General features: G+C 40.3%; 1 protein-coding gene across 2 annotated transcripts in view; it reads right to left on the reverse strand.

Annotated features, from left to right (window-relative positions):
* wdr37 (WD repeat domain 37) overlaps positions 1-14,264 on the reverse strand; it is a 137,277-nt gene that overhangs the window by 109,978 nt on the left and 13,035 nt on the right. The window contains exons 2-3 of one of the 2 annotated variants that reach the window (XM_072254002.1): positions 6,906-7,073; positions 5,027-5,077 (exon numbers count right to left, since the gene is read on the reverse strand). In XM_072254002.1, the coding sequence (XP_072110103.1) occupies positions 5,027-5,077; positions 6,906-7,043 (189 nt within the window). In that variant the 5' untranslated portion in view covers positions 7,044-7,073. The remainder of the gene's footprint in view (positions 1-5,026; positions 5,078-6,905; positions 7,074-14,264) is intronic. The other variant, XM_072254004.1, reaches the window with a different exon arrangement.

Below are 14,264 nucleotides of genomic sequence, written 5' to 3' on the forward strand. Positions count from 1 at the left end.
CTAGGGAACACATCAAGAGAGTGAAACAGAATCATTTTCTGACATTAGCAGCTGAAAGTACTGTGAATCCTGCAAAGTGAAATAAACTATGGCACTGCTGAATATCCGATGTCGATGAGCTCAGAGTTGAACACAGACGTCTGTCATGTATCCAGTCAGAACATGAGCACAGAGAAATCAGAGTGGGAGTAAAATGGAGAATTAAAAGAGATGTGCAAATGGAACCTCGAGGTCACACTTGCTGAACAAACAGACGCAGATTATATTGTTACAGTTACGGAGAAAGTGCAATGCAGGCAGGCAAAGTGCAGGGTCCACTACGGGTAAACTGGGAGGTCAAGAGTTCATCTTTGAGTAAATGAAATTTATTTGGATGGAAAGATAAAGGAAACAGACATGGATACAGACATAGATGGAAGAGTGAAACTGTGCTTCTCAGAAAGAACAATATTTGGAATGGTGAAAGGGGAGAATATTTCTGCTGACGGAAGAAATATTATGATCCATTAAGTGTTAATAGTGAAGTGAAAGAATATAAAGAAAACCCTCTTCTAGTTATTAGAGGGAGTAGAGGGAGAAGAAGCAGGACAGGATGTGGATCAGGTATCAATGAGGCTCCACGGACTGTGGTAGAGAAAATTTTTTTACGATTGAAGAGAAAGCAAGATTTTTTTTGTAGTGAGCATTTGGTCCATGATGACAGAAAAGAAAAGCTCATTTAACTCAACAGCTGCTTTTATTGCGACAAGCACAAAAATAAACCGGGAACAATGACCTGGGGAGGGAACACACTCAGTCACATGCAGATGGGGGAGGTGATTATTACATATCCCAGTCAGTCAGGGTGACCGACAAACACACATGCAAATAACTATATAATCCAACCTAAAATGTAACAATAAATGAACTTCAACATCCCACCATAATCCCACAAAAGCATTTTAAAACAAAAACAATATTGCTGGCCACCAGGAATGCTGGGATGGGCTAGCAACTATTCTCTCCCCCCCCCCCCCGGAGCATCACATTATGATAACGACACCACAATGGTGGAATAATTAGAGCTGATGCAAGAACCAAAAACTTGAAAAATGAAACTGGCTCCTTACAGGAAGGAGAGCAAAAATATAAGTCATACAACTTGCTGTGAAAGTTAGAAGGCATCACACAAAATGAAAAAAGATATTGAGGAAAGATATCTTCTCCGCCAGAAGCGGGAGCTCCTTGTGGCCACCCATTTTAATTCCATTTCCCATTCCGATATGTCAATCCATGGCCTCCTCTACTGTCTCGATAAGGCTATACTCAGGTTGGAGGAACAACATCTTACATTCCGTCTGGGTAGCATCCAACCTGATGGCATGAACATCGATTTTTCAGATTTCCAAAAAATGACCCCACCCTCTCCTTCACCACTTCCCATCTCCTTTTCCCTCTCTCACCTTATCTCCTTACCTGCCCATCACCTCCCTCTGGTGCTCCTCCCCCTTTTCTTTCTTCCATGGCCTTCTGTTCTCTCCTATCGGACCACCCCCCCCACCCCCCCAGCCCTGTATCTCTTTCACCAATCAACTTCCCAGCTCTTGACTTCATCCTTCCCCCTCCGGGTTTCACCTATCACCTTGTCTCTCTCTCCCCTCCCCATCTTTTAAACCTACTCCTCATCTTTTTTTTCCAAGTCCTGCTCAAGTGTCTCTGCCCAAAACGTCGACTATACTTTTTTTTCATAGATGCTGCCTAGCCTGCTGAGTTCCTCCAGCATTTTGAGTGTGTTGTAAGGAAAGATATAATTGGAGAGCACTGTGAGAGCATAAGGAACATTGATTCAGTTTTCCAGTTCAGAGTGAGAGCAGAAGTTAAACCGATATAATCATTAATTGACTGCAAAACGTGAAGAAGGAAACCACAGTAGGGCCAAATCAATGAACAATTCACAAATCCCACAGGTACAAACTGAAGCTAACAAATGTTTCCAAAATAACAACTTTAATTGGGAAAATCGCCACATTTTGATTTCAGGTTTTCAACATTCATAAGAACTCAAGAAATAGGAACAGAATAGGGCATCTGGTCCTCTGATCCTCCTTTGCCATTCGTCAAGATGGCCTACTGCCTCAGGGATGAAAAATGACAAGCTCACCATAGCCATCCATTCCCTTTATTCTCAGAAATCTATCAACCTTAGTTTTAACAGAACAGAGCAAATAAGCTACAGATTCATACAGCACAAAAACAAAACATTTATCCCACCATGCAGATTATCAAGCACCCAATCACACTAATCCTATTTTGTTCTCCCCAAATTCCCATCAACTACTTACAATTTAGTTCAAGTTTAATTGTTATTCAACCACAAATGAATATCCATGAATATAGCCAAATGAAATAGCATTACTCTAGGGCTAAGGTGTAAAACATAGTACTAACAGTTACACACAGCACATATAAGAGAGCAATAACATACAGTCACAGAAAAAATACATACAGTCCAAGGCCCTGCATCCATGAATGTTGCAGCAGTCTGCAGTCAAACACAATTTGGCTTGTCTTCTACGAAGTGAACGCTGGGGAGCAGCACCAACACTCTGGAGGATCACACATACTCTGACACCTCCCCCAGGGCAGCTGCAGACAGGCAACACCATAACTTAAGGCCTAGTTTTCGCCACAAGCGAGGCCGTGCAGCTCCCCCGTCGCTCACCAAATCAGTGAACTGAACTTGCAGCTTTCCTCATTAACAACATCTAACAGGGTCTTGCGATCACAAGAAAAATTATTGAGATGATCACTCACTGTTAAACTGCATACCTCCTTCGCACACCCACCCCGACTCCTCTTCGTAGCAGGAAGCAACATGTTCAGGACTCAGTTTACTTCTTCACTACCCAAATATATTTGTGTATGGAATGATGTGTTTGAATGGCATGCAAGGGTTTCCACTATATTTCAATAGATGTAACAAAAATAATAAACAAGCCAACCAAACTGTATGCTTTCCATTAGAAATACCATTTTGGTAAAACAAAATGGAAAAACAAAATATTGATCGCATGAAACTAATGAATGCTAGTGTTCAGACAGACCGATATGCCATCACAGAATTCACTGAAAGCATGCAGTTATGGTCAATAATTAGCAAGCTATATAGAAAATTGGTCTTTATTTCTAGAAAAATAAGAGTACAGAAGATCTGTTATGACTATACAGGGTATTGGCAAGATCACACTCAAAACGCCATTGCATTCTCGTTAAGTACAATGGAGATTGCAGAATAAGTTCACTCATTTGATTGCTAGAACAGTCTCATTTGGACTAGGAGGTTACTTTAATGAAACACAACATTGACTTGGCAAGTGCTGAGATGCTCCCCCAATGAAAGAAGCTTGAAATGGGATATGATTTCAGTAAAAAAAAAGTTAGGACTGAGATAAAGATAAATTTCTTCAGTGGGTTGTAAGTACTTGGATCATGTACCTGATATAGCTGTGGATACAATTATCACATATATTCAAAGAAGCAACAGAATTTTGGACTAAATGGCGACCAAGGATTACAGTGAATAGCAAAAAAAGTGGAACAAAAGCCAATGACCAGATCAGATATGATCATATTGAATTTGTAGAGAGGTCAACAATCCCATGACATATATCCCACTTCTGCAAATTTCAGAGCAACAGAAAGAATTCCATGCTTTTCATGCTAACGATTTTAAGTCTGAATGCCAATGATTCAATAGTTATTATTCTTTAGGACCAAAATATATGTCTTTGTTTATGACAGATTGTATTTGCCACTTTTTGACCATTCCTTCGTTTGTTCTCTTGTAGCTTCCTTCAAACATTTTTTTTTATGAATTACAGCCTGTCGGGATTATTGGCAAGGTAAGATTGTGGTGAACCACCTTAAGTAACTGCAGAACCTTCCAAAATCTGTGTTGACTCTGTTATCTTAATATTTAACCATTCCCCCATAATAGTGGACTCTAACTTCTGTATTAATACAAATCTTTAGCTAACCGGCTCAATTAGCTAAATAGAATATACGGGAACACAAGAAGCTACAGAGATTAGTGGACTCAACCATTACAACACAGACATATCCCTCTCCACCATCAGTAATATCTAAAGGGTGTTGCTTCAAGAAAGCAACATCTATCACCAAAAGATCCCACTATCCAGATCATGCTATCTTCTTGCAGCTCGCATTGGGCAGGAGATACAGAAGCCTGAAATCCCATACCACCACATACTACCTTTCAACCATTTGACTCTTGAATCAATCTTCACAACCTTAATCATTACAGTTTATTATCACTTTGCACTAAAATGGACTTTCTTTTGCTCTAATCTTGTTCTTGTAACTGTGTTCTTCCTTGTGTAAATTGTGCACAATTTATATTTGACTTGTTTTTCTTGTGAATACTGTTTTCCGGATGTATGTACCTAGCATATTGGTGAAGGTCAGTTTTTATTGCACTTCTGCATACATATACTGATGCGCATGACAACAAACTTGACTTTGACAAGCTCCATCACTTTTCAAGATAAAGTACATCATCTATCCTCTAGCACATATCAAATGTAACTAAAATCCTCTTTTTCCTTCCTATTTTTATTTTTCATGTTAGTTTTAACTATTTGAAAACACTAAATTCAACCAGGGAAGGCTACAAGTGGTTGAACTAAAGGGTTTTAAGAAAAATCAATAGTTCATGCATACTTCTCCCTCAACCCCTATAATGCCCAAAGGATCAGATAAAAAGAAACTTAAGAAAATAGCATTTCAAATCCATCACATATTTCTGTCATCAACTAACAATTCTGCCCCACCACCCACGTTCCTGGCTTCTTGCTCTTCCCCAAACCATTAACCAACAAAGTACTTGTGCTCATGAAAAAAAAACAAGATTCCTAAGTATTATTAAAAATAATTTGCATGTTTTCTTTCATTTTATGGAATTATAATGAAATTAAAAATGTGCACGCCACCAGAACTCTCTAACCACATTCAGTACATTTACACCAACCTCCACTGACTGCCCACAGACTTCCTCACAGACAGCCGACATCATCGCTCCCTACAAATAGCAAGAAAACGAATGGCAATATTTTTATAGTTAGAAAACAAATATGATAACAAAAATTTCAGAGAAAATAAAAGGTTAAAATTCCATCAGTGGGTGATACTAACATATAAAAATGGTTTAAAGTGTCAAAATTCCTCAAGTCCAGGTAATGATCATTTTCTAAATAATATGCACATATGTAGCTTTAAAAATTATTAATGTTTGGGAATAGAAAATTAACTTTTAAATGCCTGATTTCTTGCCATTCTCACTGACAATTTACTCACGTAGACTATTACCCTAGACTGCAAAATTTTGATGGTAATACAGAAGCAAATTTGTGTGGAATACAAGTCTCTTCCTTGCTCTCATCATTAATAATTCCGCCACATATGCAACACATAAGGCTACTGTTACCACAGAAACAGACATTGAACAAATTAAGTTATAACTTAAGCCAAATTTATCTCAGCAGTCACCAAAAAGCAGAAAGCTCAATATCCATGCATACCCAGTGTTCCACATGCTGACACCACCGTGCACAGAAAAGAAGCAAAAGATGAGAGGCAAGTGGAATGCCAGCAGAGAGGTCAGAACACAAGAGAATCAACTATTGCACAAGTCCAGAATTTATAGGAAGCCAGAACCATGGTAAGAGCAGTGGCAATTCCCATTATAAGCTACCAACTAGATCACCACAAGACTCATGTACAAGATGCCAAACACACCCATGTTGAGCCATGAAACAATAACCAAAATTCTAATCGATTAAATAGCAAACAATCAACTGTAAGAAACTCTGACCCATGTCTTATTTTCAAAAATTAATAAATAATTGCTATTACCACATTAAATCTATCCTTAAAAGAATTATTCAAACACTTTAAAATCATTAACTATTTTGATTATACCTGCTATATATCTGGTGAAATATTATCAAACTTAGTTAAAATAATTAAGTCATTCACAAGTATTTGACTGTAATAATACACTTGTGATAGTTACAATAAACATGAGCTAGATTTAATGTCTATTACTGCAATACATTTATTTAACAGAAATTGCTTCTTGCTTAATTATGTTTTATCTTTTCCCGCTTTGCCCTCAGATGAAATGCAAGATACTGTTTAAATTTATTTTTCATTTTGTGCAAATGTATGTGCACATTGCATAAAAATGGTATTTTGTATTCCATCTGCTTTCTCTTCAATATTTCAGCAGTTTAGAAATAATGATGTAATCTAAAAGCACACTGCAGCAGACTCACAGTGGTTAACTTTGTAAGCTTTCAATTTGAGGAAATTCACGTAAAGGGTCATAATTGTATTCCTTTTAACTACTGAACTTTTGTTTAACACCCATAACAAATAGAATTATCAACAATGAAAACAGTATGCTAAAAATACTTACTTTCCAGCACAGATATTAAAACTGCAAAATTAATGTTTCAAACTGGGAAGAACAACTTCAGCCAAAACTTCAAACCTACTTGTTTGGAAGACTGGTTATGAGTGTTAAACATGCCCCTGCACTTGCCTCTTTGATCTGAGTTTAATAACACTGATGTGTAGAGCTAAGTACAAGAGACTGCCCAAAATCTTGTATTGATTTAACATTGGTGACTAGACAAATAGTACCATCTTTTGTCTCCTCAACCTACATAATATCTATATGTCTGGCCCAGAGTCAAGACTGGACAATAACTATTTTTAGCTGGAAACATTTCTAATTTCGCAGAATCAATGCAATAGGTAATGAGTATACTACAGATTCATTAGGATCCCTAATACTATCAAGCACAATCTCAAAGCTCTTTATAATTAATGATAATTTACAATACCTGTCCTTCTAGCATTTCGCGCTGTGATGTAACACGTTCCTGCTCAGAGCTGTTTGTTCTTCTGATTGAGATTGAGTGAGCTTTTCGTTTCTGTTTCACCTGTCGTGCAGTTGCACTGCTTCCACTTTCAACAGGCATCACTTCCTGGTGACTTCTTCACCTGGTGCTCTGCAAACATTTAAGAAATTAAGGGTCATATTTACATAATATAAACCCACACATTAAAGTAATAGAACAAGGAACAAAGGTGGTAATGCTTCTGTAGGAGTATAAAATTCATACTAACTATTTGCAATCCAATTGCATCATTTAAGGGGAACTTAACAGGATATTCAAAAGGGAGGTGTAGGTACAGCACTACTTCTTTTGCAACGTCATCACTGACATTGGCAAATGTAAGACTTGCAAACAAGAGGTAAATGAAAACAGTAATAAATTAAATAACTCCTCTCAGAGGCTGACATCAGAACATTTTACAAGAAGGTCAACCTTCACAAGGTGGTGGAGCTCCGAAAACCTGTGTCAACCAACTGCAGGGAGTGTTCAAGGACATCTTCAGTCTCTCACTGCTGCAGTCGGAGGTTTCCACCTACTTCAAAAAGGTGACGGTCATACCAGTGCCCAAGAAGAGCAGGGAGAGATGCCTCAATGACTATTGCACAGCAGCACTCACATCTACTGTGATGAAGTGCTTTGAGAGGTTTCTCATGGTGAGAATCAACTCCTACCCAAGCAAGGACCCAGATCCACTGTAGTTTGCAATCGCCACAAAAGCTCTGCAGCAGGTGCAATTTCACTGGCTCTCCATTCAGCCTCGGATCACCCAGACAATAGCAACACCTACATCAGGCTGCTGTTTATTGACTACAGCTCAGCGTTCAAAACAATCATACCCTCAGTTCTAATCAACTAGCTCCAGCTGGATCTTTGAGCCTCTGCAACTGGATCTTTGAGTTCCTCAGCAGGAAACAATCAACACTGGTGCACCTCAATGATGCATGCTTAGCCCACTGTTCTACTCTCTCTACACCCATGATTGTGTGGCTCGGCACAACTCATAGACCATCTATAAATTTGCCGACAACACAACTATTGTTGGCAGAATTTCAGATTGTGATGAGGAGGAATACAAGAGAGATATAGATCAGCTTGGATGATTGGTGTCACAGCAACAACCATGCACTCAACGTCAGTAAAACCAAGGAATTGATTGTAAACTGCAGGAAAGGGAAGTCAAGGAACACATACCAAAGTCAAGTAATCAGAACCAGAATCAAAATATACACATTTGGAATAAAAAGCTAATTTGTGTAATAGATTCAAGATTTAAAGTACATTTATTATCAACATATATATGCAGTATACAACCCCGAAATTCATCTTCCCCACAGACAGCCGCGAACCAAAGAAAACCATGGATCCTGTTCAAGGAAAAACATCATACCCCTCATGCATTAAAAAAAGCAAATCGCACTAATGGCAACAGAAAAACAGAATATAAACACAAAATTGAAAGAGTGCAGGCATAATTCAGCTCAGCTCACTATCTACAGACTGCTCTGATCAACATCACCCAAAATAGCAACAAAAAAAGGAGTGAACAGCAACCAAAATCACATGATATTGAACTACAGACCAATCCACAAACACAGTCAATTTAATAGTAACATAAAATTAAAGGAATATTGTAAACATATATCTCATGCACAAATGCCCTTCACATAAAGAAACAGACAAAAATTCCCCAGGGAGGGGTCTTAGATTGCTTCACTAGGAGAATTTCCCCCTTCTAAGAAAATCTAGAAATAAGGATCATGGTTTAAAGATAAGAAGAAACCCACTTAAGACAGGTGAGACAGTCTTAACTCTTCCCCAAAGAGCAGTGAAAGCATAGACGTAGGACACATGCAAGCACTGACACAAGAGGTTCTGAAGATGCTGGAAATCCAGAGCAACACACATAAAATGAAGCAGGAACTCAGAAGGCCAAGCAGTATCTATGGAAGTGAAAAAACAGTCAGTGTTTTAGGTCTCGATGAAAGGTTTCAGCCCGAAACATCGACTCTTTATTCAATTCCATAGATGCTACCTGACCTGCTGAGGTCCTTTTACATGTGAAAACTGCCGTAACCAACATTTTCTTTGCTCAAGGAAGCATGACTGGATCCAGTAGTCACCCCAAGTTGCAGGTGGAAGGTAGCTAGGCGACTGTCAGGAAAGGGAAAGGGAATAAGCAGCTAGTGCAGAGTATCTCAGTGGCCCTTCCCTCAATAATAAATACGCTGCTTTGGATACTGTTGGAGGGAAAACAACCTACCAAAGGGAATCCAAAGCAATTAAGTCTCTGGCTCAGTGGCTAATAAGGGAAGGGAGAAGAGGAATGCAGTAGTGATAGGGGATTCCATAGTTAAAGGAATAGGCAGGAAATTCTGCAGACATCTGGATGGTATGTTGCATCCCAGGTGCCAGAGTCAGGGATGACGCAGATCAGGTCCACAGCATACAGAAGGGAGAGGGCGAACAACCAGAGTCCTATTACATATTGGTACCAACAACACAGGTGGGAAAAGTGAGGAGATCCTGAACAGAGAATATATGGAGTTAGGTAGAAAGCTGAAAAGCAGAACCTCCAAGGTAGAAATTTCTGGATTGCTACCAGTGCCACACACCAGTGAGGGCAAAAACAAGATAACTTGGCAGATGAATGTGTGGCTGAGGAATTCATGCAGGGGACAGGTTTCAGATTTATGGATCATTGGGATCTCTTTTGGGGAAGGAATGACCTGTACAAAATGAACGGGTTACACCTGAACTTCAGGGGGAACAAAATCCTTGCAGGCAGGTTTGCTAGCATTGTTGGGGAAGGGTTTAAATTAATTTGGCAGGGAGATAGGAACTAGAGTGGTAGGGCTGAGGATAGAGCAGTTGGTAATCAAATTCATCCAGTGTGTATTGAAACTGTGAGGAAGCACAGGCAAATGATATGGCAAAATTGCAGTCAGTAGGATAAGTTGAAGCGTAACATGGGGGCAAAATCAAAAAGGGTGATAAATACAGGTGCCACGATAGAGTAGTAGTTAGCACGACACTATTACAGATCAGGGTGTTCTGGAGTTCAGAGTTCAATTTCAGAGCCATTCTGTAAGGAGACTGTACATCCTCTACATGGAATGCATGGGTTTTCCCCTGGTCCTCTAGTTTCCTCCCAAAGTTCAAAGACATACTGGGTAGGTTAATTGGTCATTGTAAATTGTCCTGTGATTAGTTTTGGGTTATTTGGGTTTGTTGGGGGTTACTGGGGCAGCGTGGCTCAAAAGGCCGGAAGAACCTACTCTGCACTGTATAGCTAAAAAAAATAAAAATATCTGAATGCACACGGGATGTAGAATAAGGTAGATGATCTTGTAGCGCAGTATGACATTGGCAGGAATGATATTGTAGGCATCACTGAGTTGTGGCTGAAAGAAGATCACAATTCAGAGATTAACATCCAAGGATACATATTGTATCAAAAGGACAGACAGAGGGAGGTGGGCAGCTCTGTTGGGAAAAACTGAAATCAAATCCTTAGGAGGAGGAGACATAGGATCAGAAGATACAGCATCTTTGTGGGTAGAGTTAAGAAACTGCAAGGGTAAAAAGACCCTGGTGGGAGTTATATACGGGCCTCTGAACAGTAGCCAGGATGTGGGGATACAAAGTACAGGTTTCCCCCGCCATTCGAAGGTAGAGCGTTCCTATGAAATGGTTCGTAAGCCGGAATGTCGTAAAGCGAAGAAGCAATTACCATTTATTTATATGGGAAAATTTTGTGAGCGTTTGCAGACCCAAAATTAACCTACCAAATCATGCCAAACAACACAAAACCTAAAATAACAGTAACATATAGTAAAAGCAGGAATGATACGATAAATACACAGCCTATATAAAGTAGAAATACTTCTTACAACAATTGCCTGCACAGATCTCCCTAGCGAAAATCTCACGCAAGCGCTGTTGGCATAAACGCGCTCTCCAGTAACCTTTAAAGTATGAAGCTGCCAAACCATACTAAATAACATGTAAAAATACACAGCCTATATAAAGTAGAAATAATGTATGTACAGTGTAGTATCGCTTACCGGAATTGGGAAGACATCGAGCACACTGATGATGGTGTGTTAGACTGAGTCGTCGCAGGCTGGGTGGTGCAGTGGCCCCCACCCTCCGCGCCGCCGACCCGATACATTGCCACGAAGCACGCAGGGGTAGCTGGGAGGCACACAGCACATCTTTAAGAAAAAAGCCGAAATAAACATGCTAATTAATTAGGTGCTGCACGGCACGTAAATGTCGGCGCAGATCAGAGGCGATTGCTGATTGCATCGGCACAGATCTGGGGTGACAATTACGTGCTAGGCGGCACCTAATTAATTAGCATGTTTATTTCGGCTTTTTTCTTAAAGATGTGCTGTGTGCCTCCCGGCTACTACAGCATTCTCCATGAATTGGTACAGTACCTGTCTGGGGCCCGGGGGTTGGGGTGGTGGGACACGGGGGTGTCATCTGATCGTCGATCAGGGCAGGCAGCTCATCTTCTCCTATGACTGCCTGCCTCGATGTCAAAGGTGAGGTTCGTCGTTTGCTGTGGCTGATGCAGAAGGCTTGCTTGACTGCTGAGCCTCGTGCATTTTTCTATCATACAGTTGTTTGTAAGCACTCAAAACATCCTGCAAATATCCCCTAAACCTACGTACCCTTTCAAAATTAAAGTCGTACTTTATCATTGCAGCAAAAATCTCACGCAGTTGCTTCACGTTCAGTTCCTGGACGACTTCACTCTCGCTACTGCATTTAGTTTCGATTGTTATCCTTTCCTCTTCCAATTGCATCAGCTCTTCATCTATCAGTTCTTGGTCATGGGATGCCAAAACCTCTTCGACATCATCTTCGTCAGCTTCCACAAGCCAAACTCACTTTGTCCTTGCTTTATTCACCACAATCGAAACACTTAATTATGTCTAGTTTTACGCTAAGTGTAACACCCTTACGAGCTCTTTCAGGCTTTTACAACACCTTAGAACTCATCTTGCTAATGGCTGCTCAATGCAACGTGTTTAAGCAATGCCGTTCCGAATCCGGGGTGCGCGCTGCCTTTTATCACGCACTGATTTTTTATCGCGCGCTGCCTTTCTTCGTAACAGTGAAAACACCTTCTGAAAGCGAAAACAGGGTACTAACGTAGGTCTTTCGTAATAGTTAGGTTTCGTAAAGTGAACGTTCGAAAAGCGGGGGACACCTGTACAACAGGAGATAGAAAATGTATATAAAATAGTCAATGTTATGATAGTTATGGAGGATTTCAATTTGCAGGTAGATTGGGAAAATCAGATTGCTGCTGGATCCCAAGAGAAGGAATTTACAGAATGCCTTTGAGATTGCTTTTTAGAGCAGTATGTGCTGGAGCCCACCAGGGAAAAGGCAATTCTGGGTTGGGTGTTGTGTTATGAACCATATCTGATTAGGGAACTTAAAGTAAAGGAACCCTTTGGAGGCAGTGATCACAATATGACAGAACTCACCCTGCAGTTTGAGGGGGAGAAGCTAAAAATCAGAAGTATCAATCTTGTTGCTGTTGCTGAGTAACGTCGAGTCATCGTTGACTCATGGCGACCCTATGATAGTGTAGGTCTCCATAGGGTTTTCGTGGCAAGATACACAAGTAGATTGCCAGGCCTTTCTTCAGCACAGATTCTGCTGCTGCCCGGGCTGGGACCCGGCCAGATTCGAACTTAGGCCCATTTGCCTCCAAGTTCAGTGCTGATACCACTATAGTCCTGACGAAGAGTTCCGGCCCGAAACGCTGACCAATCTGTTCCACGAATGCTGCCCGACCTGCTGAGTTCCTCCAGCGTGTTGTGAGAACAGTCGTTGCTATTTCTAAGAAGGTGCCTGGGAAGCTGAAAGGTCTAAAAGTAGTTAAGTCACCTGGACCAGATGGCCTACACCCCAGGGTTTTGAAAGCTGCGGCTAAAGAGATTGTAAATGGATTGCAATGATCTTCAAGTATCACTAGGATCTGGAATAGTTCCAAATGGCTGAAAAATTGCAAATGTTACTGCACTCTTTAAAGGGGGGGGGGGAAGCAAAAGAAAGGAAACTATAGGCCAGTTAGCCTAACTTCAGTGGTTGGGAAGATGTTGGAGTCCATTTATTGAGGATAAGATTTCAGGGTACTTGGAGGCACATGACAAAATAGGTCAAAATCAACATGGCTTCCCTGAGAAATCTTGCCTGACAAATCTGTTGGAATTCTTTGAGGAATTAACAGGCAGGATAAACAATGGAGAGTCAGAAAGAAGGGTTTTCCACAAAAACAGTGTTTTCCCCACAGAATGTGTAGATGGAACTAGAAAAAAAATTATGAACAACACGCTTATAAAAGGGTCAATGATTAACTAACATCTTTGTACAGCATCGCCTAGTCTATCAAGAACCAACTGTATAACTGCTTGAAAGAACTAAGACTTGTTCATTTTGGGTTAATTTTGTCTCTCCCCCCCGCCCCCCCCCCCCCCCACCATTGTCTTTGCCTGTCTGCAACTGACTTCTGTGACCAAGCATGAGTCATGTAAAGAAACAGAAAAAGAAACAGTATAAGAAGGAACTGTAAGAAAGCAGGAGACTCAGTTTTGGTGGAGAGCACTGTGCTTTCTCATAACTGCTCTCTTGCCACCGAGATAATAAAAGAAGGATTTCACTGTTAACAGTCAGTGTGCTCAAGTTATTTACAACAGGATGAGCTGCCAGAGGAAGTGAAATAGGTGGATATAATTACATCGTTTCGAACACATTTAGGTGAATACATGTATAGGAAATGCTTAGGGTTTGGGTCTACAAGACACAAGCCAGGAGGGTGATAGAATACTCTCTACTTTCCCAGATGAGTGCCGCTACAATAACATGCAAGAAGCTGAACATCATCTAGAACAAAGCAACCCACTTGACTGTTAAATACACTTTCATTGTTTTTGCTCATAGTTCGTAATGACTGTGTACCATCTATAAAATGCACTGCAATTTCTTGCCAAAACAAGTCTAACGGCACCTCTCAAAGCTATAGGTTGTATCACGGATGACAGGCACATCAGACACTACGAGGTGGATGCTCCTTTCCAAGCTACATACCCTTCTGATACTGGGGGTAAATGAATCAGAATCCGATTTAACATCACCAGCATATGTCATGAAATTTGTTAACTTTCTGGCAGCAGTAGAATGAAATATATGATAAATAAATAGGAAAAAAAGTTACATTAAATGTATATATGTCTATTAAGTAGTTATGTTAAAAGAAGTAGTGTAAAAACACAAATAAAC

This window comes from Mobula birostris, chromosome 3 (genome assembly GCF_030028105.1).
Source record: "Mobula birostris isolate sMobBir1 chromosome 3, sMobBir1.hap1, whole genome shotgun sequence".
Classification (NCBI taxonomy): Eukaryota; Metazoa; Chordata; class Chondrichthyes; order Myliobatiformes; family Myliobatidae; genus Mobula; species Mobula birostris.